This window comes from Panthera tigris, chromosome B4 (assembly GCF_018350195.1).
Source record: "Panthera tigris isolate Pti1 chromosome B4, P.tigris_Pti1_mat1.1, whole genome shotgun sequence".
NCBI classification, from domain to species: Eukaryota; Metazoa; Chordata; class Mammalia; order Carnivora; family Felidae; genus Panthera; species Panthera tigris.
The window spans coordinates 88,884,983-88,910,400 of record NC_056666.1 but is presented as its reverse complement, the minus strand read 5'-3'; the positions used below and the strand labels follow the sequence as shown (position 1 = coordinate 88,910,400).

General features: G+C 38.4%; 1 protein-coding gene and 1 long non-coding RNA gene across 5 annotated transcripts in view; both read right to left on the bottom strand.

The window, feature by feature from the left end:
• Positions 1–22,440, bottom strand: part of XPOT (exportin for tRNA) — a 36,902-nt gene extending 14,462 nt beyond the window's left edge. Inside the window, exons 1-16 of one of the 3 annotated variants that reach the window (XM_042992673.1) lie at positions 22,072–22,440; positions 20,503–20,562; positions 18,812–18,945; positions 14,970–15,052; positions 11,649–11,705; positions 10,889–10,958; positions 9,945–10,163; positions 7,307–7,491; positions 7,038–7,206; positions 5,246–5,482; positions 3,198–3,236; positions 3,009–3,071; positions 1,952–2,076; positions 1,106–1,250; positions 836–955; positions 381–475 (exon numbers count right to left, since the gene is read on the bottom strand). In XM_042992673.1, coding sequence (XP_042848607.1) covers positions 381–475; positions 836–955; positions 1,106–1,250; positions 1,952–2,076; positions 3,009–3,071; positions 3,198–3,236; positions 5,246–5,482; positions 7,038–7,206; positions 7,307–7,491; positions 9,945–10,163; positions 10,889–10,958; positions 11,649–11,705; positions 14,970–15,052; positions 18,812–18,871 — 1,667 coding nt within the window. In that variant the 5' untranslated portion in view covers positions 18,872–18,945; positions 20,503–20,562; positions 22,072–22,440. The remainder of the gene's footprint in view (positions 1–380; positions 476–835; positions 956–1,105; positions 1,251–1,951; positions 2,077–3,008; positions 3,072–3,197; positions 3,237–5,245; positions 5,483–7,037; positions 7,207–7,306; positions 7,492–9,944; positions 10,164–10,888; positions 10,959–11,648; positions 11,706–14,969; positions 15,053–18,811; positions 18,946–20,502; positions 20,563–22,071) is intronic. The other 2 variants (XM_042992672.1, XM_042992674.1) reach the window with 2 other exon arrangements.
• A 2,585-nt stretch (positions 22,441–25,025) lies between these two features.
• The window catches only part of LOC122240384, a 119,155-nt gene continuing 118,762 nt past the window's right edge, over positions 25,026–25,418 (bottom strand). Inside the window, exon 5 of one of the 2 annotated variants that reach the window (XR_006220032.1) lies at positions 25,026–25,407. This is a non-coding gene — a long non-coding RNA (uncharacterized LOC122240384). The remainder of the gene's footprint in view (positions 25,408–25,418) is intronic. The other variant, XR_006220034.1, reaches the window with a different exon arrangement.

Sequence of the window (25,418 nt, the reverse complement as noted above, 5' to 3'; positions counted from 1 at the left end):
CATCAGGCTCTGTGCTGACAGCTCAGAGCCTGTCACTTGCTTTGGATTCTGTGTCTCCCTCCCTCTCTCTCCCTGCCTTGCTCATGCTCTCTCTCTCTCTCTCTCACAAGTGAATAACAAACATTAAAAAAAAAAAATTAAATAACTAATGCCGTTAATGACGACAGCTGTTCTATATAAAGGTATGCTTTACTTGCAAAGTACCTGGGGCTAATGAATAGTAAATGAAGTCATTATGATACCAAAAAAGAACATTTCATTAAAAAAAAAGCCTTAGAACAAAAAAGAACCAAATCTACACTAGGTTTTTAGAAAATAATTTATAGGTCGTATTTAATAATCTTAAAAAGGACACATAACAGCTGATATTTCGTACTTACTTTAGAGACTTGACAAATCTGGAAAACAGGTAAGCAGCTCGGCTCCGCACTTTGGCACTAGAATGCCGCAGACCCCTATGATCTAAGAAGGCCATCTAAGGAAACGGAGACACTTTCACTACTTCTGCACTTACTTACGGCTTTTATTGTTATTGTCACAATACATGTTTGTTCCCATCAAATTTTACTTCTTAGCTCCCAGAAGGCAGGAACCTGGTATATTTAACAAATAATTCTTAAGGACACCAATAGGCCCTGGAGGACTTGTTTTAGATGACTGATTAAGCCAGAAACTGTCTATTTTAAAGAAATAGAGGAGGGGTCGGTTTCAGTGTATTCAAGAGTTTCTGAGAGCTTCTGGCTCCAAGAAAATGTATACAAATAGACTACTATCTGCTCATTAGCAGAAATACCTGGAAAAAAACCCAGAAACTGAGGATAAAATATATACTTACTAGGACACATGGAATGTGCTGAGGTTCAACTGTGAAAAACTTTTCATATCTAACAACAGTTTCGAAGAACTCCAATGTCACAGATGTATGCTGATAGGAACTAACTCCTGATGTTACCAACTGGAGCAGAAAAAAGTTAAGACATCTGTCCTTAATTCATTGTAACATCAAAATACCCCAGTATTAACAGATGCTAGTTAAGGAACTCCCATTAGCTTGCAGTGAAAACAGAAAATTATGTTCAAAATAAATGATCTGTAGTATACTTACAGTTCGCATCATATCCTGCAAAGCACTAGCTTTTGAAACATCACCTGAGAAGTGAGCACCATGAGATACTGGAAGAGCTTCTGCCAACATATACAGCAGTCTTATTGCTACTTCAACCTCCATAAAACGTGTAGTCTGCCAATTCCTACCAAGAGAGAACATGTACATGACATCTGCATATAAACATTCTATAGAACACCAACAAAAGCCTCTTTAGTTATTAAGAAATCATAGTAATGGTTAATTTTAACAGGCAACAAAATTACATCACAAAATTAGAGATGACTCGTGATACATTTCACTGTTTATGTTCCAAAAGCAGTGTTTTCCCCACAAGGATCATCATAAATGGAGACAACAACGACACGGACGGAGCTAGAGAGGATAATGCTAAGTGAAATAAGCCAGAGAAAGACAAATGCCCAATGACTTCACTCGTATGTTGAATTTAAGAAACAAAACAGACACAGGAAAAAGAGATAAAAAGAGAGAAAGACAAACCAAAAAACAAAAGAGAACTAGAGAATAAACTGATGGTTACCAGAGGGGGGAGGGGGAGGGGATGAAATAGGTGAAAGGGATTAAGAGTGCACTTATGGTGAGGAGCACCGAGTAATGTGTAAAGCTGAATCACTATAATGTACACCTGAAACTCATATAACACTGCAGGTTACCTATACAGGGATTAAAAAAAAGATAATTGGAGTCAAATGCATTGCTTCAGATACAACATAAGACCTTGGTAAATAACAAAGATTAATAAATTACACGAATCATGCACTGTAGACCATCATCACGGAGAAAAGGGAAGAGGGAGACCACTTACAAAAACAGGCACACACTTACTGCAGTGTAGAACTAAAAACTCTGCGAACAGAAGCCAGCAGTAGCTCCGGTGAAACTTGAGCAAGCCTGTCCAACAACAACTTCAGTTGTTTTCTGTATTCTACAAACATGGCTTCATCTTCACCCTAAGACAGATTTTTAAATTCTCGTTTTAAAACTTAAAAGACCTTAAAATTCATGTAAATGGTTCATTCTCATACAGTTTTCTGCATTTGTAAATTTAATATGTACTTTTTTCGTTAATATTTATTTATGTAGGAAAAATTACTACGTTTAGTAGCCTTTCCTCCCCTGCTCACAACAAACATTTCTGAACACAGCCCTAGCCCTCAAAAGCCTAGAGCCAGAAACAGTATAGGGAGGAGGTTAAGGACAAGAACCTAGAGGCAGAATGGATTCACAATGGGCTTCACAAAAGGTTCACCACCTTATTCATACTCCTTGTATCTTGTAATATCTTATAAAGATATTGTATATAACAAGTTTTGTACTAAAGTGTGCAATTTGTTCATTATCATCACCATTACCTTTTTATAGTCCAAAGTTTTTGAAAGCCTCAGATGGGGAATTGAACACTTAGCACATTGCAAAATAGTATAAACCACGCTTGAGTTGATAGAAAGTACTTGACGATCCTTGTGTGTAAAATAACTCACTGGCAACCCTGGACAAGACTTGTAGCTACAAGAAGTCCAGAGAGTTAAGTGCTTCATTCCCACTTTCCCATAGACACTTATGATCTGAGGTCCACTGACAAGGTCTCAACTCATCACTTCTATTAAATACAAAGTGAGATATGATCAGCAATTGTATTGTCAATATTTTACGAAATTCAGTGCTACAATAAGTGTTTTAAAAAGGGATAAAATACCAAACAGGCATTTTTTGAGGGTATTATGAAGGATTATGAGGCTTCTATTAATTTCACCTAAGGTGGAGGTCAATATAAGCAAGAGTGTTAAAATGTTTGTTTTATTTAAAGAACTCTAAGCAAAACTGAAAATGTTAATTTGAGGTAAGCGAATAAAACTGATTTCTTCCCAATGAAAATTCTTACCTCATTTTCAAAGTTATATTCTTCATCGTAAGTCAGTTTTTTCATAACGGCCAACATGATTGCCTAAAATTAAGAATAAATATCTTGGGTCAGTTTCCTTTGACATATTTTGAAGTTGTTATATTTCAAGACAGACTGCAGTCACAAATTCTGGTATCACTTTATAAGAAGCAAAAATAAGTCAATTACCTCTACATTAGCTTTTTGCTGATCCGAGAGCACTGTAAGCTGTTTAAAAAAAAAAGCAAGCAATAATTTATTAGGTTTCCTAAAGTCGTACTCATCAAAATGTTTTTTTCATCAATTAAGACCTTTTAAAACATGCACACAACTTTTGTGGAGGGCAGTTTGGTAGTACCTTTCTGCATTTAAAATGCACCTAACCTAAGATCTAGCAAGTCCATTTCTAGTAAATAACTTGACACATAGATGAATTTCAACTCTAAGGATTATTTATAATGTATTCAGCAAAGAAGTTTACAGGACAGTAAAGTATGGTCTTCCCTTATTTTCAAACAAGGCAAAAAAAAAAAAAAAATGCTAGAAATCCATTAAGAGACATACAGTGGAATTACCAATAGTCATTTTAACTTTCTTCACGTCTTTCCGTTACCTAAAATTTCTTAAGGTATGTATGCAGACATCTGTTATGTTTTCAACAATAATACAGAAGCTAAACTCAGTTTGGAAAAAAATCATTTTAAGCTGGACTTGATTCAACTAATCAAATGTAAATAAAATAGCAACGGTTTTCTCATCTAATTACATAATGAGAAGTTATTAATTTGTTTTTAATAAATCTGCCCTGCTGTGTGATTAAAAAAAAAAAAATTTACTTATTTATTTAGAGTGAGAGAGAGAGAGAGAGAGAGGGGCAGAGAGAGAATCCCAAGCAGGCTCTGCATTGTTAGTGCAGAGATGTGGGGCTCGATCTCAGGAACCATGAGATCACATCCTGAACCAAAATAAAGAGTTGTATGCTTAATCACTGAGCCACTAGGCACCCTAGGGCCTGCAGCCTTTTAAAAATTACTAACTTCTTGAGGAGCTGGGTGGCTCAGTTAGTTAAGTGTTCGACTCTTGATTTCAGCTCAGGTCATGATCTCACAGTTCGGTTCGTGAGTTCAAGCCCACTGATAGTGTGGAAGCTGCTTGGGATTCTCTCTCTCCCTCTCTCTCTACCCCTCCCCCTGCTTGTGCTCTCTCAAAATAAATAAAATTAAAAAACCCTTTAAAACAACAACAACAAAAAAATCAGCAACTTCTCAGGGCACCTGGGTGGCCCAGTAGGTTGGGCGTCTAACTCTTGATTTCAGCTCAGGCCATAAACTCATGGTTTGTGGGATCAAGCCCCATGTTGTAGGGCTCTGTGCTGACAGCACGGAGCCTGCTTGGGATTCTCTCCCTCTCTCTACCCCTCCTCTACTCTCTGTCTCTCAAAAATAAACAGGGGCACCTGGGTGGCTCAGTTGGTTAAGCCTCCAACTTCCACTCTGGTCACGATGGCACAGTTTGTGAGTTTGAGTCCCACATTGGGCCCTGTGCTGTCTGTCAGAGCCTGGAGCCTGCTTCAGATTCTGACTCCCTCTCTCTCTGCCCCTCCCCATGCTTGCATGCATGCTTTCTCTCTCTCAAAAATAAATATTAAAAGAAAAAAATGAACAAAAATAAATAAATGGCTACAAGCCCTAACATGGAGACTATTACTGTCTACATTTTAAGTCCTTATTGGAAACAACTCTGTAAGGAGAGATTTTTAATTGTAAAAAATTATTTATAAGTAACGTATATTTAGTTAAAATAATGAATGATGTTTAACAAAATTTCTACTATATTTAAAACCAAGCACAGGGGCACCTGGGTGGCTCAGTCGATTAAAGTATCCGACTCTTAGCTCAGCTCGGGTTTTGATCTCAGGTTCTTGAGTTCAAGCCCTGAGTTGGGCTCCACGCTTGGCATGGAGCCAAAACAAACATACACAGATTCAAAATGAAAAAATAACGTAAACCTACAGCTAATTCTGGAGCTTGTTAAAATCTAGCAAATTTTAGATTCTGGCCATTCTCGTTTTCTGGCTAAGAAGTTGGAAAAAAAAGAAGACGGAAAGACATTAATATTTAACAGTAAATGTAGCTAGCTAGTAGAATGACAGGTATTTTCTTTTTTCCTATATTTTTCAATTCTCTGTGGCTCTTCTATATTATGTACTGGACAAAAAGATTAAAACAAGGACTTACCTGTTTCAAAATATGAAGATAATCATAACAAAATCCAATAATATTAGAAGAGATGTCATCATCTTCATGAATTAGTAGCTGCAGCATCAGGGCCACTTTTGTTTCAATAGCTTGTAGTGCCTCTTGAGCATTCTTGATATCCCCATTCTTAATTAATTTAGTCCAACTAACTATCAAGGACTGTCCCATTCCATTTACCAGTTTAGAAAATCTGGCCAGGAAGTCAACATCTTCTTCCTACAAGCAATCAAAAGAGACCTCAATTTAAAACCTCCCACCTAAGAGTAAGAAGAAAAACTCTATCAACTTTAGTATGAGTCAAGTGACAATTCTACAACTTGATTTTAAACTTAACAGAAATTTAACTATTCTACTACCTGGACTGGAAACTCATTGAATTCTTCTACTATTATTGGCCATTGGTACTCTTCCAAGCAATTCTTTCCAACGGTTGTGTGCTTCTACTGCCAACGTTATAAAAGCTTAAAAAAAGAGATCTGTGGTTTCAAAACCTTCTGTCTAAATTGTTTGATTTAGTAAATATGCTATAACAGTTAATGTCACACTACAGTATAACAATCTGTAACAGTCCTTTCTGAAACTATGTGAGCCTCAACTATGCTACAGAAAGATAGAACTGCCATTATAACCACCTGCCTAAGGTCATACCAGTGTTAAGAGTCAGAACTTAAACTTCACATTATTTTCATTAATTATTCTTACGATGATTCTTTAGAGATTTTAGTTTCATCATTTTAGGTCTTTTACCGCAGACTAAATAAGACAATTGTTAGCAATGTAAGAAAACACTACTATTCTTCTGTCGGCAAGGATAACGGTAGAGCTGTACTACTGACATACCAGCAATTCAAAGATTCCTTAGTAATTTTTTATCACTGTCACAGGCAAAAGAGAAACCTTCATGGGGCGCCTGGCTGGGTCAGTCAGTCGAGCATCCAACTTCAGCTCAGGTCGGGATCTCACGGTTTGTGAGTTTGAGCCCCACATTGGGCTCTCTGCTGTCAGCACAGAGCCTGCTTTGTTTCCTCTGCCTCCCTTTCTCTGCCCCTCCCCCACTTGCACTCTTTCAAAAATAAACATAAAAAAAAATCTTAAAAACAAAACCCCTCCATATTCTGTTTCTAAATTACTTATTTACCACACTCAGAGCCCTCACTCTGTTGGGGCTACAACGTACATAGCTCAAATGAATAACAATCAAAAGTATGGTGAAAATATAACATTTATAATGGGGTATAGTTTTGGTCAAAACACACTGCCATTTATATAGGATATTCCTTGCTATTTAAAGGACAGACCAATGGTATCAGATTCAACTGGGAGTTTGTTAAAAATGCACAACTGCAGGTACCATCCCAGGTCTTCAACTTTAAGAACTGGTATAAGTATGTATATATATATATATATATATATATATATATATATATATATATATACACACACACACATATATATTATAGATATATAAGTGTGTATATTATATATGTATTATATATATATTATTATGTATACATTATAGTATATATATTATATATATGTCATAATAAGTATTATTATATATGTAATTATTGAACATAACAATATAATTTACTGTCCAAGGCAAATGCTACAGCGAACATTATGGCTTTCTGAATACAGTGTTTCCTTATTTACAATCTCAAGGAGAGTTTACAACATTGGGGAAAAAAGGAAAAAAGAAAGCGTATTTAAATTAATACCTGTCCTACTTTGTTCTAACAATTTTGAAAACTTAATACGTAAATTTACCGACCTGGTCAATGCTGAAAAACCCAGCAGACTGTAATACTTGACACAAAGATTCTACTAGTTTCATTTTATCAACAGGATCCATTCCTTTATTTACAATTTCAAATAAACAGTCACATGCTTCTTCCCGTAGAACTTCTATTGACATATGACCTAGCAGCATATTTATAAACCTGGCAACAGCAAAATAAAACTGTTACAACATTTTCAAACACATGAGTTTTACACACTGTATTTTGTAGACTTAAATCCTGATAATATATGTATACTTACCTATCATTGGCTATAAGGGATAAGTCTATCCAAGAGACGTAAGCCCCAACTACCTCAAGGCACTGACATGTCACTTCTGAATTAGTATACTGATAATTTTGTAAGATTTGGTACCATGATTCCACTAAGTTTGGAATGCACTGCTCCCTCATGGTATCTTTTATTAGAGTATTCCTACGAGCCTCCTAAAAAACAAAATAAAACACCTTATGCATCGAGTAGATTACCACACAAAATAATTTTTGACATCTGAATAGTTACACAAATTTCCTCACTACTAAACCTCCAGACTTGTTAACACATTCCCTGCCACTATTTTCTATTTCTCAACTCTAAAATCATATCCTGTGATTCTTTTAATTTCCTTTTTCTGTTGCATTCCACAGCGCCAGATTTCTTATTAGACATAAACCATAGGGGCGCCAGGGTGGCTCAGTCAGTTAAATCAACTTTGGCTCAGGTCATGATCTCATGGCTTGTGAGTTCGAGCCCTGCATTGGGCTCTGTGCTGACAGCTCAGGGCCTAGAGCCTCCTTTGGATTCTGTGACTCCCTCTCTCTGCCCCTCCCCTGCTCATGTTCTGTTTCTCTCTCTCTCTCTCTCTCTCTCTCTCTCTCTCTCTCTCTCTCTCTCACAAATAAACATTAAAAACAATTTTTTTTAATAAAAAAAACCCAACTATAAATAAGCATTACTTAGAAATCTAAAGCGTATGATAAAAGGTACTTATCAATATTATACAAACATGATTATTTAACCTATGTAAGAGAGTGGAAATTTGTTCTTAATTAAAATTTTTTTGAGTATAGTTGACTTACAATATTACAGCAGTTTCAGGTATACAACATAGTGAATCAACATCTTTATACATTCTGCAGGAATGGTAATAATTTAAATGCATAATAATAACCTTTACAGTTTTAAGTATTTCTGACATATGACTTTATTTTATACATTTGAATCAAGCAATTTTTTTTAATGTTTATTTATTTTTGAGATAGGGGCAGAGAGAGAGGGACCACTATAGTGCAGAGCCCAATATGGGGCTCGAACTCACAAACCGTGAGATAATGACCTGAGCCAAAGTCGGACACTTAACTGATCCACCCAGATACTCCTGAATCAAGCAATTTCTATTGTGTCCTTTAAGAAGGTGAAGGGTGCCTGGGTGGCTCAGTCAGTTAAGTGTCCAACATTGGCTCAGGTAGCGATCTCACAGTTCATGGGTTCAAGCCCCATGTTAGCTCTGTGCTAAGAGCTCAGAGCCTGGACTGCTTCAGATTCTGTGTTTCTCTCTCTCAAAAATAAATAAACATTAAAAAAAAAAAAAAAAAAAGAATAAGGAGAAAGTGTGGTGCCTGGGTAACTCAATCAGTTAAGCATCTTACTCTTGATTTTGGCTCAGGTCATGATGTTGCTGTTTTTTTGTGAGATCAAGACCTGTGTCAAGCTCTGCACTGACATCACAGAGCCTGCTTGGATTCTCTCTTCTCTCTCTGCCCTTCCCTGCCCACGTGCTCTCAAAATAAATAAACCATTAAAAAAAAGTGAAAGAATAAGGAGAAAAGTTATATCAGATAATGAAGAAATAAAGACTAAGGTGATGGGCTGTGTAATTGAGAATACAGAAGAAAGGGCACAGATTGATAAGCAACGATACCTCACTAACTATATAGCAGGAGTAAATACAGACTGCACTGCTTCAAAAATTCCTAAGAGAACCAATTTGTGTAGTTCATTGGAGAAAGTACTTGCCTCATTACAAAACAAATGAACAAAAAAACCCAAAAACCACCAAAAAAACAAAAAACAAAAAAAAAAACCTCTAAAGTAATACTCTAATTTCAACATACACTTGGGGGAAAAAAGCCAGTTCAAGTTCCTTTGTAGAACAAAATTAAAAATGGGTGAATTTATAATCATTGCAAAAATTTGGGGATACCTGGCTGGCTCAGTTGAAGAGCATACAACTCTTGATCTTGGGGATGTTTGAGCCCCATGTTGAATGTAGAAATTACTAAAATAAATAACAAAAAAAAAAAAAAAAAAGAAGAAAGAAAAAGAAAAGAAAACGTGTCTCCAGGGATGCCTGGGTGGCTCAGTGTGTTAAGCATCTGACTTCAGCTCAGGTCATGATCTTACAGTCCATGGGTTTGAGCCCCATGTCAGGTTCTGTACTGACAGCTCAGAGCCTGGAGCCCAGTTCAGATTCTGTGTCTCCCTCTCTCTCTGCCCTTCCCCTGCTTGCACTCTGTCTCAAAAATAAACATTAAAAAAAAATATTTTTTTTAATTAAAAAAAAAAAGAAAATGTGTCTCTGAATAAAAGAGACATCCCACTCTTTTTTTATTATGTTCCCATCACCTCCTACAAAATCTTCATTAAAAACTAACAATTACAGGCACTTGGGTGGCTCAGTTGGTTGAGCATGCAACTCTTGATTTCAGCTCAGGTCACGATCTCACGGTCTTGGGACTGAGCCCTGCATTGGGCTCAGCACAGAGCCTGCATGGGATTCTTTCTCTCTCCCTGTCTGCCCCTCTTGCGCTCATGAACTGGATTCTCTCACGCATGCTCTCTCTTTCAAAATGGATAAACTTAAAAAAAATCAACTAACAATTAATGGGAAGTTACTTGCCTCTGATGTATGCACCACATCACGATCCACCAACTCGGAATCAATTGCCATGAGGATTCGGAGGTACAGATCTACTCCCCTTGGATTTAGGTCCACTACTGAGAGAATGTCAAAAAAAAACTTGGGCCATCTAGTGAGATATTCTGTAACAAAAAGCAAGGCGAAGACTTGGGCTGCTTTATTTCGTATAAAGGTCTTCTCTGGTTGGGGATTCAGCATCTGACAAACAGAGAAATTGTCCTTGAAATCAAATGTAAACTGGAAACTCTCATACTGTTTTCCTATTTATCATCGATAGGCAAAAACTCACCAAACCTCTACACAGTCTAGATTAGCTATGCAACAAATATGCTTAAAAATTACCAAAGTATTTAAGTGATTACCCAGGTGGAAAAGAGTCAAAGATGGTTACTTCTCTTTCTCACACTTTTAAAGTTTCACATGTAGAGTTTTACTACTTACTCCTTTTACTAACTGCTTTTCTTCTAGCTGTTTGCTCTTTAAGGAAAATAAAAATTCCACCTACATAACTACTACTTTATATGTTAAGATTAGTTAAAATTAACAAAAAAGAACACAACATGAACAAAAAACTCTAAGATTCCCCCCCCCCCCTTTGTAAAGAGGCTGTCCAGGAGGGCTCATGTTTAAAAGTAAACAAGTATCTGTTTCTGTCAAGTAGTTAAACAACAACAAACTATTTTAAAACCAAGTTTCAACAATGTGTCATGGAAAGCATGACAGTTTCAGTTATTGATATAATTTTAAATCATTGCTAGGCTTTCTTATACCCATGATCTTTGAAATCAGCACTTTCTAAAAGAGCTATGGGATCAAATGGAGGATAAATGTCCAACATTTTTGAGGTAAAATTTTAAACTCTTACAAAACTAAAAATTTAAATATCTGGCAATTTGAGGTACGGAATAAAATTACTAGTTTACCTGAGCTTGAAGCCAAGAGATGAGCGTCTCCCTAATTAGTTGTTGCTGAACTGTAGTTAGTTCTGAGTATCTGTCCAAAATAGAGAAGAAAAATAGTAACGCCTGTATTTGGTGTCTGTGGTTTAAAAAGTAACAGCCTCATATATTTGAAAGGGAAAATCTATGTAACACTCAATTACTTAAAACTCCCTAAAATAAATTGAGAATGCTTCTCATCATGGCTTTAAAGAAAAGACGGGTGGGCCTGGTAGGTAGTATATCAACCACTGATCTTAGTTTAAGGTTCAGCTCATGTGAAAATAAAATGGGAGCTGTGGAATTTTTCAAATGGAAATATGGCTATGTTTTGAGGTCTGTGACTTACAAAATAAATCGACAGGCAAACCAAGGGTCCTCTGAGCAGTGATTCACTGTTTTCTGCTTAATTGAGGCAGGTTTCTAAATGCAAACGGCCACACTGCCACTAACCTCCAACAGAGTTATCATGTAGAAAACAGGTTTGCTGTTGCTAGATCTTCTGATTTTTCCAGAGAAGCTTGAAATCTAATTTGTTGTGTGAAATGTCTGGATTTTTTATTGTAACCAATGAAGTCAGTATTTTTAAAACACTTTGGAATAAATCAAAACACATCTATAAACTGGATGTGACTTATGCACTCTCAACCTACAGCTTATATTATGATTTTCCCAGAAAAAAACTAACTTAGAAAATGGTCTCTCCTCACAAATTTCAGAGTCAAAACAGTGAGAAAAGCCTTACTTGTATTTAACTTGATGTTCCAGTACTTGAAAGCAGAAAAACTTTATGTGATCATCACTGAAAAAGAAAAAAGGAAAACCAGGTTAGAACAGAATTTAGAGAAAACAAATCAAAAGTAAAATACTAGTGAAACAGCTGAAAAGTTTCTCAAAGGAGACCTTTGGCTTCCTTTCTACCTCTTGATCTCATATGTTACACAGATATCCATTTGTTTAGAACTTCAATATTATACAATGATGAATATTTCCATTAAATCTGATAAGCAAAATGATGACAAAAATTAAGATGCAGCTTAAGTATACCGCTTTGCGAACAGAAGGGATTCCCCCTAAATTCTAGATGTTTGGATTCCTGTAACAACTCCTACACTTTACAACAGAAAGGCTAGAATAGGGGTAGAATAACAAATGGTCAAATACCCAGAGATTGATTCCAACAGAGATTAGTAACTGAAATCATACTTAAAATTCAACCCTAGACAGCTCCATTGCACCAAATCCAAAACGAGCAGTGTCACTCGGACTGGTAGTTCAGCCTCAAAATTTCATACAGAAAACCAAGTTACAGAGATACACTGCCCTTGTAAGAAGGGAGCAAAAATCAGTTATCTACCAGTTTTCTACTCTCAAGGGTCTCTCTAGGGGTGATGCAGAGCTGCAGTGAGTCAACTACAATCTCTAACAAAATCCGTTTAGAGAACAACAGGGGTGCCTAGGTGGCTCAGTCGATTTAAGTGTTCAAGTGGGTTTCAGCTCAGGTCAAATGGTCTTGCGGTTCGGTTCGTGAGTTCGAGTCTCCCATAGGGCTCTGCGGTGGCAGGGCGGAGCCTGCTTGGGATTCTCTCTCCCTCTCTCTGTCCCACCCCTGCTCTCAACTCTCTCTCAAAATAAATAAATAAACAAAGCAAAACCAAAAATACCAGCAATAACAACAATCTGTTCATGTAGTGTAGTTTGTCTGGGCCAGCCTTAATCATTGAACAATTTTTCATATCTAAAGCTAACTGGTAAATACAAGGATAGGCAGTATCTTAATTTAGACTACATGAATTAACTAAACAAAATAATTTCACACACAAGAAGTTGAAACAATCTTTTAATTAAGTTAGGTTTAATTACCACCTCTTCTGAGAACTTAAGGTTTCTATCCTTACCATGGATGACACTGAAGCCTTAACTGAACTATAAAAGACTTAGGTTTCCACTGGAAAATATACTACAGAAATCCTTTTAAAAGCCAGATCTTATATCCTCTAAGGCATATAGATGTTCTCGAAATAAACTCTAACGTGGAGTACTTGGTTCCAACCGTCAACGGTGGCAACTCACAGCCACAGCACGTCGACTATGCCAGCTAGAAGCCATCACTAACACCCAGGGGCATCTACTGCCACCAGCAAGTTGTCTGCTTACCCTAAGTCAGCTGGGTTTCCCTACGCCCTACTATGTCAATTGTATGTCTTTTTCAGTTAAGTAACTTAGTTAACCATTATATAAACTAATGAAATGAGTATGAAAGTTCCTATTTTTGTAAAGATTAAGCTGAACGCTTTAAAAAGACTTCACAGGAAGTCACACTACAAAAAGGAAAAACCTTAGGACACTAATTCAAAGGGATACATGCACCCCTGTGTTTATAGCAGCACTATTTGCAATAGCCAAGACATGGAAGCAGCCCAAGTGTCCACTGAGAGATGAATGCATAAAGAAAAGGTGGTATAGATACACAATGGAATATTATTCAGCCATAAAAAAGAAAGAAATCTTGCCGTTTGTAATGACATGGATGAAGCTAGTGTATATAATGCTAAGTGAAATAAGTCAGTCACAGAAAGAGAAATACTCTGTGATTTCACTCATATGCGGAATTTAAGAAACAAATGAACAAAGGGGAAAAAATAAAAGCGAGATACATAAACCAAGAAAAAGACTTTTAATTATAGAGAACAAACTGATGATTACCAGAGGCGAGGTGGCTAAGGGAATGGGTTAAATAGGGAATGGGTTAAATAGGTGATGGGGATTAAGGAGGGCACTTGTCATGATGAGCACAGGGTGATCACTATATTGTACACCTGGAAACAATATAACACTGCATGTTAATTAACTGGAATTAAAATAAAAATTTTTAATAATTTTTTTTTCCTTTTTAAGTTTTTAAAATTTATTTTAGAGAGAGAGCATATGCCAAGCCAGGGGGAGGAGCAGGGGATTGGGGGGAGAGGAGAAGAGGGAGGGAGGGAGAGAGAGAAAGGGGGGGGAGGGAGGGAGGGAGAGAGAGAAAGGGGGGGGGAGGGAGGGAGGGAGAGAGAGAAAGGGGGGGGAGGGGGGGGAGGGAGGGGGAGGGAGAGAGAAAGAAAGAAAATGAATCTGAAGCAGGCTCCACATTCGGCACAGAGCCCGACACAGGACTCAATCCCCCAATCCTGGGATCACAACCTGAGCCAAAATAAAAAACTGGGACACTCAACTGACTGAGCCACTCAGGCACCCCTAAAATAAAATTTTTAAAAAGGGGGCACCTGGCTGGCTCAGTCAGTTAAGTGACTGACTGGCTCAGGTCATGATCTCACTGTTTGTGAATCTGAGCCCCAGGTCAGGCTTTGAGCTGATGGTTCAGACAGCCTGCTTGGGACTCTCTCTCCACCTGTCCCCCACTTGTGCTGTCTCTAAGTGAATAAACAAACAAAAAGAAAAATTAAAAAAATTTGATTATAAAAGGAAAATCCTTCTGCATATTTGATGTGGGCTAGATAACTAGAAGACTTGGAGAGGTGGGGCTAAGTAACTAAACCATCTAACTTCTTCAATCCACTGGAGAGCCAAAGTGGAAACTGTAGAGGATGCATTATAGGTGTGATCAATGTAAGAATGATGAAGTGAATGGTAGTGGCATATACATAAAGGAAAGAGCTTGATTTAATATAAAGAAGCTGCTAAGTGAATGTGTATACACTCTAAATTTTTTTTATACTTTAAATTAAAATAAAAACTTAAGATACATACAATTTATGACTACCTCCTCTGCCAACCTTTTAGAAAACCATCATAAGGAAGTTCTTACTGCACTGTATTCCTGCTGGGATCTGCTATCGGGTGCAAAAAGCATACGGCAAAAGACAGACTTACTGAAAAGTCAATCCTGGAATGGCCAAATTTTTAGTTTACTATTTTTCTCATTTCTACACTGATTGGTTTTCCAAAACACAAGCCATAAAATGTTTTTATGGAAACGTTTTCCAAATACAGGCAAATTTAAGAGTCCTATCAGGTTCACAGAAATTTAAATTCCTCTAAGTCATGCAAATTTTGTTTTAATTACCTGTATGTCCTTTGGGCCAGAGCTTCAGCACACACTTGCCAGGCATCTGGGGAAATCTTTAACTGCTCAAAATAGGCCAGGGCCTGCAAGATTACAAAGCCGAAAACACATGTGGAATGGTCAATCTCAGTGACTTACTGATACTAAAATATTTTATGAGTAGCAAACCATAAACAAATCAATCCACCTAAAAAAAAAAAAAAAAAAAAAAAAGCTAAAATACTGGCTTCTAAGTATGTGCACCTTAGTGATCATTCCTAGAAAAAAGGTTATGTAAAAAGCAAATTCTATTAGTTAGATACTGTTTCCTTACAGCAAAGAAGACAACACAAAAATGCCCTGCAGACCTCCGTGAATAATTAGGAGCATTAAGAGAAAAACCACAAGTGCTTTGTCAAGTGCTGTGTTCCTGAGGTATATGTAATTATAAAATGGTACATAAAGGGCATTTTTCCTATTTAATAGCAAATATGCTATTAAAGAGGTGATTACAAAATGAGTCTAATTACATGATATGAATTTTGGAGAAGTACTAACAATTGAAAAGCTTTAGGAAATGTTTCATATTTCTCTGCTTGGGAATTCAGGGCTTTGCTCAAAAATATAGTCAAGATGGATGAAGCACCAAGTCCATGTGCTCCTTACTAGATTGCTGGGAAAATGGGAAGGACTTCTGCCACTCTTCCAGTAGCCTGTTTCAAATGGCATCAATGACAGATACAGATGTCACGTAGGACAATGGACAAATAGTAATCCTAGCGAGCTGTGAAAAGTACCTCAAACAGCCAAGAAAATAACACAAAAACAGTGCTAGATAATTTTAAAGCTGATATAAACCTTGAAATGACTGATATAAACCTTGAAATGACGTAGAAAGAACATTACGTATTAGAGGAACCTAATTTTAATTAGTAAATATTTTTAAAGCTATGGTTTGTGCTCCAATAGTAATGAAATAAATTGTATAGCTCTTGATCAGCAATAAAAAAAATGACAGAATATCAGTACACTGCACATATTAGGTTGCGTAAATTGTTTTAGTTATATATATGAGTACATGTGTGTGTATATATGTGTACATGTGTATACTGTGTGTATGTATATATATACATACATATAAAATGTGTATATATGTACACATATATATACATACACACAGTATACACATGTAAAAAATATATTTACTTGGGGCACCTGGGTGGCTTAGTCGGTTAAACAATCCGACTTCGGCTCAGGTCACGGTCTCGCAGCTCGTGGGTTCAAGCTCCACATCGGGCTCTGTGCTGACAGCTCGGAGCCTGGAGCCTGCTTTAGATTCTATGTCTCCCTCTCTCTCTGCCCATCCCCCACGCATGTTGTCTCTGTCTCTCAAAAATGAATAAATGTTAAAAAAAATTTTTTTAAATAAAAAATGTATTTATTCATATATGTCTGTACACACACACATACACACAATCAAGATGTAAAATTTTTCCTTTAGGTTAGAGGTTTAAAAAAAAAGCCAAAAAGCTACCATATTTAAGTGATATTCTTTTATTATAATTGTATCAGTGAGGGATTAGGGAATGGGTTTTCATATGTGGTCTCACTGGCTGCTCCCACAAGTATAAATAATGGCTCTCTTTGAAAATTAAGACCAGAAGAACCCAGGCTGCTGCAAAGAATCTAGTTCAGTTGTTGTCTAACAATATTCCATGAAACGTTGGGTTTCCTTTAGGAACATTTATTGTCCCATTTAAGGACAAGGTGGAAGTCAATCATGTACGTTGCATTACCACCTAATGTATCACTTACCAAAAAAAAGGCGGGGGGGATTCAGTATATCACTGACCTACCAGTTTCTTTAACTAGTAAGTTTTAAGCCAAAGACAGCGATTCCATTAAAAAAGTGAAAATAACTTGAAAGTTTTCAGTTTTTAACTGAAGTCTTTTAACTCTGAATCCATGCATTACCAACATTTTAAAATAAAATTTTGTGGCAATGATGAACAAGTCAAAGCTTTTATCACCTATTTCTTTTATTTCATACCTTTTTTCTAATGCTCTAGATTGCTGCTTCTAAGTGGCAACAGAGGCACTTCAGCTACTGCCCCTGTAGAAAAACAGAACTATAGCCAGACAACTAAGAAATGGGGTTGGCACACAGTTATCTTACAATCAAACTGAATTAGTGTCCCAACTACTCATTTCCAGCATCAGAACTATTAGAACTCACTTTAAGATTCCTTCTTTTTTATCCTAATTAATTCCATTACTCAGGATGGCTTAAGGGGATCAAATTAAGCCTGAATTTGGATGCTTAATATATGCCTATGACTGATGGAACTCAATTTTATTGATAAAAGCGTAACTTTATATTAAAACTACTAACAATGCATTAGGTTTACTTCTCCAAAAAATAAAATAATTACACATTTAAAAAATGTGTTGGGAGAGGGTACCTGGGTGGTTTGATCTGTTAAGCATCTGACTTCGGCTCAGGTCATGACCTCTCAATTTGTGGGTTTGAGCCCTGCTTCAGGCTCTGCTGACAGCTCAGAGCCTGATGCCTGCTGAGGATTCTGTCTCTGTTTCTCTCCGCCCCTCCCCTGCTCACACTCCATCTCTCTTTCTCTCAAATATAAATAAGCATTTAAAAAAATTTTTTTAATCTGTTGGATTGTGGTATTTAATAAAAAATGAATAATTTCCAAAAGGGATCATAAAAAAAAAAACAACACAAAAGACTATAATAACAAATACTAAAAGGCTTTTAATCATAGCCATACAATACCAAGGTAAACATCTATGATACTTCAACTATGTGACTAAGGGTTTGAAGATAAGGCAGCTTAAACTCCTGTGGAAAGAAATTTGTCTACACAGAGAAAACGTGATTTTAAATGTCTTTTGATGTCCTAACTAGTTTGTTAGGTATCTTGTAACTAGCCAGATATTTAAATCTCAATTCCTGTTATTGCCCTCAATGTGGAGGGCTTGTTACTTATTCAACAGCAGAGGCATGAAACTGTATTAGAAAGTACTTGGTTTTTTTTTTTTTTTTTTTTACTACTGAAGAAAATTCTGCTTAAAATTTGTTTTGTTTTTTTTTTTTTTACTACTGAAGAAAATTCTGCTTAAAACCACAAAAACTGCAATACTATTTAGTGAGATTGTTAACCTCATTTAGCTCATTTGTAAAAAATATCCTTTGCTATGAGAAGTGGAAAGAGAAAAGGATTCTCCTTCCACTTACCCTATACTTCAAAACACCCACATCTTTAACAAATGTAATTATAGGCTTGCTCTTTAGATTCTTCTTTTATCATTCAGCTATAGCCATGATTACAGGTGTAGCCTACATTATGTTTAATTGTCCAAATATCCCAGCGCCCCATGGATTCCTTGTCATCTGACCATTTTATGTAACCTAAGACATGGCATATTCTAACTGCTAATTTACATGTCTGCCTGGACTAAATAACAAGGATGTTAAGTATCATTAACATCAGACCAAGCCAGGCAATAGAAAGATAAAATACGCATGTCTGTCACTATGGAAAGTTCTTCGAAGAGTCTTTGCATTACAACTTTTAACTAAATAGAAACAATGACTGATGTGACATAAAGAGCTGCCTTGAATCACACATGGGATTTCAATACTTGTTAAACCAACTTTTAAAACACAAATCACAATGCTCACTGTTTGTATATTCAGAATATATTCAAGTACATCAAATTTGTCTCCATTCATGTCTACTCAAATGAAATCTTCATCAGATGTATTTTTTTTTTTAATTCAAGTTCTCTAAAATGCAAATCTATAGTAACCTTTAAAAAATGATTAAGCTGACTTAACTTACCCTTTGTCTGAAGTCTGAATCAGCATTTGGATTTAGCCCTAAAAGAGCCTGTTCATCCATCCCTGCTGCTATTCTTGGAGTTTTCTGATTACAATAGACGTGCCCTCTGATCCCACAGAAGAATCCACAAACATCTGCACAGACACACAAAAAGTTGAAAGAAAACATTTGATAAACAAAATTAATGCTTATCCAGAATATCACAAGTGGATAACATTATGCAAAGAAGTTTAAATGTTAAAAGAACTTTTGAAAACTATCCAAAATTACAACTAAAGGAGCCCGTCTTAGAAGAAATACTAAATACTCCACAAATGTGTAATTTCTAAAAATCTAACATGTCATTGATGTTCTCAAATTTTTCTTTAAGATCATGAATATAGGAAGTAACTCATCTCTAAACAGAAGTATCTAATTTATGCAATATTATTACCTCCAGTACTTAAAAGTACAACTGTGTGACTACACCAAAAAATGACAAGCCTAGATTATCTTATTATACTAATTTGCCCCTTTCCATTTGTCAATATCACAAACCTTAAAAAAAAATACAGAACTCAGAATGGCTAAATAGTGACCTCAGAGTTCAATATCCTTACTGGAGTGTCTACCAAGTACTTCAAGAGAAGTCAAAAGAGAAGTGGAGGAGTGAAAAACCAGGCATTTAACTTTTAAACAACAGACTCTCTTGACAGCCACTTTTAGAAATGTTATTTCACAAAACATTTTTTAATAGTAGCTATAAAAATTGATAAAGAACTTAATACTGACTAGTCTTAAGAATATTTAGTCTCTGGAAAGCAATTCACTTTTTCACAATATATGGTCTAACGTTCTCAAGTAAGAACATGATTAAGTCCCAAAAGGCTACTTGGTTTTTGATACAATGTACAGTTGAGGAAACAAGGAACAAATTCTAAATAATGTGAAAATCACATTTATCCTCTCAATACCTATGAGGTAGAAAAACCAGGACTACTGCTCACATAAAATGGCTGTAGGGCTTTTTTTTGGGGGGGGGGGGAGGGGTGTTTTAATTATCATAAACCAAAGAGAAGATCAGAGCCTAAAGAAGCCAAGAGACTAAAGGCCCGGGATGGGGGTGCACAGCCTTTCTGGGAGTGGTGAGGCCAGGATCTGATCTAGGTTAGAGGACCCAACTACAATATGCTTTTCTGTCTTCCCCAGGGCCTGCCTGCAACAAATGATAAATCGGGTTATGTGCTGAGAGCCCTTGGAGAGTAAAGTCCAGCCCCTTCTTATTTCTAGATACTTGCAGACTACAGCAAGGCAGTGTAGCACCGCCCCCCCCCCCCCCCCCCCCCCCCCCCCCCCCCCCCCCCCGCCCCAGGATTAAGGTGCACACACTTTTGAATGACTATTCTTCAGCTGAACCCAGCAAGGCCAGTGGTATTTGGCCTTTCATCTTTGCACTCACTGCTCTTTTCTTGTTACTTTGTTAACCCCTGCCTGTCCTTCAAAACTCAGCTTAGATGTCACCTCTTTCCAGAAAACTTCTTTGATCCCTATTGTCCAATTCTCCTAAACTGGATTAAATGCCCCTCTTAAGTGCTGATATGTTGTCGCTGCCTCCTTGTTTTCTCTCCATAATCTTGAAGGGAAAGAACTGTCTCAAATATTCACCATTATGCCTCTAAGACATAGAACATAGGCTTTGGGTTTGGAAATACCTGGATTTGTACTCCAATCTAGTAATTTTCAAACTGGGGCCACATGGACAACTAGGAAATCTGAAAAAAAACAGCCCTTTCTATGAAGTGGGAAAGAGACCATCTACCTCATAAAGCTGTTAAGACTTCAATGAGATAAGACATGTAAAGCATGCCTGGCACACAGTGGGCCCTCAACAGGTTATTTAGAATTCAGAGCTTGCCACATGGGGGAAGGGGACTACTTGGAGTAGTCTAGATTTATCATATACTAAAAAATGGGCATTTGAACAGATTGGAAAACACAGGTTTTCTTCCCTCACCCCTGCAAAAATGAAAATTTAATGATTCCTTGGAAAACTGCATACTCAGAAAATCTGAGTTTCTGTGAATTCCGTATTAAAACGTCCTATAAAATCATCTTGAATTTAGGGAAAATTGCTTAAGCTGAGTCGCTTTAGTTCTATCAAGTGAAACAGCACTGGTCTTAAGAAAAAAACTGGCCAGTAAATAACCTAAGGAAACATAAACTTGTTACCGTTGTCGGTACAGAAAGAATCCCCCATAGAGAGGCACTTGGATAAAAATCAATATGCAGTAGAACATAAATAAGCATAAAATGCTAAATTACCTACGTGTGTGTGCAAACAACTGAAAAGTTACAACCTGTGCGAAAAGGTAACCATTCCCTCAATTAAAGGTTGTGCATGAACACTTAATGTTCTAACAAGCCACGGACGTGCAGGCTTAACATTTGTTACAATGCGATAAACATGTCAATTACGCATCCAGCAAATGTTGTGGAGGGAAGCAAGCAACATACTTAAAATACTGAGCCCTAACTATTCCTTGATAGCCATTAAAAAAAAAAAAATCAAACAATCTGGGAAAGTTCCTCCACACCTACTAAAGACTGTTCAAAGACCAGGACTGAATCTTTCCAGTCTTTTACCACCACACTGACAAGTCGCTTTAATAAAACGTAACTTCCCCCAGTAACAACTAATTAGCACTTTCAAAAAGTACTTGTTTCTTCTAGTTATAGGGAACATCACGCTTGTCTACTCCTGCAAAACTGTGAAGGGAAGAGAAGAAATGGCGTGTCTGTGCTGGCAAAATTACTACACAGAAATACTACTTTTCTCCTTTTTGTCCTGGGGCTGGGGGGTGGGCAGCGAAGCAAGTTTGAGGTCTCCGCAGTTGAAACTGGTAGGACACGCTATTACAAATGAGGCTGGCCACCTTTAGTACATCAGGGGCCACAGATGAAGCCGACCCTCCTCGGCCGGCCTTGCCCCCTCCTCCCCCACCCCGTCCCTCCCCGAAAGGAGCCTCGTGGCAACTCGGGTGATGAAACACCGGGCAACGGGCGGCCACGCATTCGGGACGCGCTCCGCGGCGACGGCCGCGGTTCGTACCCACCCCCACCCAGTCCGCCCAGCCTTGGGGCGCATCTCCCTGGACGGCCCCCGGCCCGCACCCCAACCCTGGCGTGGGGGCTCCCCGGGCCAGTCCGCCCAGACAACTTCCCCGCATTCCCGAGCGGACCGAGGTGGATCCGGGTCCCGCCGCCCCCAAGCTTCGAGTCACCTTCCCTATCACTCCATCCCGCCTCCCCGCCTGCACTCCCGAGGGCTGGTCAGCGGAGCGGAGCGACGCCGCACGCAGGGAGCGGGGAGAGCGGCCCTCGTCCTTGTCGCCGTCGTCCTCCGCCACGGCCGCAGCGCTAATGCCGGAGACAGAGCTGGCTGGGGCCGCGCGCCGCTCCGCGTCCCCTGACGCCTTCTCTTGCGTGGCGCCGGACCGGCAACCTAGCAAGCAGGCGGGCGGGGTCGGCGCCCCAGGAAGGGAAAGAGCGCGAGGGGCCGGCTAACGCCGCCGCCGCCTCCGTCGCCGCTGAGTCAGCGCTAAGCGCGCTCCCCGCGTCGGCGCCGCGCGGGCCAGCTCCAGCAGCCTCATGGAGAGTGCAGACGGCAGCCCGCGGGCCCGGGCCGGGAGCCTACAACTCCCGGCATGCACGGGGCAGGCGGCGCTTCCGGGCGCTCGCCGGGCCTGCGGTGCATGCCGGGATGGGGTGTCCGGCGCGAGTCCCTCCCGCGCCGCTGAATCCTGGTGGTCCTAGCCGCAGGGTAGGGCGCGCTTAGCACGCTCCATAAAGGCCTCCTCACGTTAGCTGGTGGATTCGAGTGCGGCGCTCCTGAGATCCAGATGACGTGATCCAAACCGCATGTGATTCAGTTTAATTGCTCTTCCATGGTCCCACGTGTTTAGCGTCTAGGAGCGTGAGGATCCTCTCAGGGGCGCTGAAAATTCTTAAATTCCACTTGAAACGTACTAATATATTGTCATTGGCGAAAAGGAGAGCATTCTTAGGGAGTTCTGCTCTGCTCGTAGGTTACTTTTCTGGTAGTTACTTCGTTTATTCGGAGGCAGTATTGGTTCCAGCTGCCTAGATTTGAATCCCAGCCACAACCCCAACCTCTCCACCCCACACACTTGTTGACCTCAGTTTCAGGCACTTGACATTTTCTGTGTTTCAGTTTACTCATTTGTAAAATGGGGACAATAATAATACTGACCTCAAAGGGTTCTTGTGAGTATTCAGTTAATATATGCTTTTGCACACAATAAGTGCTCAATATTTAGGTTTCATTGTTGATTATTCACTATTGAATACAGACTAGGCAATAGTCACTCAGACTGAAGTGACAATTTGGGAGGGGAAATTCAGAAGAGATGTATAATAAAATTAACGTAACAACAGCTACATTTATTTAGTGACCCACTAGGTGCAAGACACTACACCACTCATATATACAATATTTTCTATCACTGTTGCATCGCGTTTGTAACTTTAAAATGTCCTGCAAAGATTCCTGTCCTAGTTCAGCGTATATCTGGAGTTTAGCACATAGGATAATGCCAGCCTGTAGTTAAAACTCAGTGAGTAGATTATTGCATAGATCCTTATATTACCGGTGTTGGTCAACTATGGACTATGGGGACCCGATACTAATCCTAGTCCAAGTGGCTCCAAAGTCTTTAATATGTTTGGTTTATTCCACTTACCTACTATCTACAGCTTATCTAAAGTTTATCTAGTAATATTGACCCTTTATGGTAGTTCAATAATCTAGGATTTAAAGAATCTCTCAATTTTGAAAACTCACATTATTTTGAAACCAATAAAGAAGCACCTATAGGGAGGCAGGCTGGCTGGTTCAGCTGGTAGAGCATGCCACTTGAAGCCCCACATAGGGTGTAGAGATTACTTAAAAATAAAAATTAAAAAAAAAAAAAAAGCACTTGGTGGAATCTAATTGAGGAGGACCCAAAAGGGTTATTAAATCTGACAACTTTATTTAAAAAAATTTCTTTTTAGTATTTATTTTGAGAGAGAGACAAAGCACAAATGGGGGAGGGGGAGGGACAGAAAGAGAGGAGGGACACAGAATCTGAAGTAGGCTCTGGGCTCTGAGCTGTCACCACAGAACCTGACGTGGGGCTCAAACTCACAGACCAGGAGATAGTGACCTGAGCTGAAGCAGGATGCTTAACCCACTGAGCCACTCAGGTGTCCCTAAGTCTGACCACTTTATAGTCTAGTGTTCTCATTTCAGACTAACATAAAATGACAGTTATCAAAATGTTGATAAATAGGGGCACCTGGGTGGCTCAGTCGATCAAGCAACTGACCCTTGATTTTGGCTTAGGTCATGATCTCACAGTTCGTGAGTTCCAGCCACACACAGGGCTCTGAGCTAACAGCAAAGAGTCTGCTTGGGATTCTGTCTCCCTCTCTCTCTGCCTCTCCCCTGCTTGCACTCTCTCTCTCTCTCTCTCTCAAAAATAAATATATATTTTTAAATGTTGATAAATAACACCATCATTATTTTAACTTAAAGCATGTATGCTTGCATTAAACAAATTTAAAGCACGTATGCTTGCATTTGGCAGTGTTTTCACAAATTAATTGCCAACATTTTGGAGCATTTATTATGTGGCAGAAACAGGTTCTGTTTTGTTTTTTAAGTTTATTTATCTTGAGAGGAAGAGAGAGTGCTTGTGAGCAAGGGAAGGGAGAGACAGAATCCCAAGCAGTCTCCGAGCTGTCAGTGCAGACTCAGGGCTCCATCTCATGAACGATGAGATCATGACCTGAGCCCAGATCCAGAGTTGGATGCTTAACTGACTGAGCCACCCAGGTGCCCCTGTGCCTAAAACAGTTTTAAGTGTTCATATGTTAACCCTCACAACAACTCTATGAGGTAGGTACTGTCATTATCCCTATTTTATAGATGAGGAAACTGAAGTACATAAAAGGTAGCAGAGCTGGGATTCAACCCCCCCTTCATATGTACAAGAAAGTTATTGCTAGGTGGTGAGATTGCAGAGGATTTTTTTTCTCCCTTGTACATTTTTGGAGTTTTAAAAATCCTCCACAGTGACCAGATAGTATTTTCATAATCAGAAAAAACATTAAAAAAAAACAACCAACCTGACTCTAACAAAAGGAAAAATGAAATTGTTTCATTCACTCTTTGAACATTTATTGAATGCTGTCCCTTATGAAACTTTTCCAGATTTTTTCAGCCAGGTTTGTTTAATTTCTCTGATGTTGCTTTTTCTTAACCTCTTTTGTCATGAATATATTTTAATATGTTTTGTTTTGTATTAAAATTGTGTGGTTGTCTTACCTATGAGTCAATTCTTGAAGACGGAAAACTCTTATCTTGATTCTGTGTATGGATAGTAATTTCTCAGTAAATATCTGTGAAATGTATTGAGCTGAGTAAAAAATAATACAATTGTGAGCTGCTAACCACAGTGTTCTGTGTCAAATTCTGTTCTTCATCTGCTTCATCCCGATGCTTGTTAAGCCCGGTGCCATTGTCATCAAAAGCTCATTCATTCATGATGGGTTTCCTGGCAGAGAA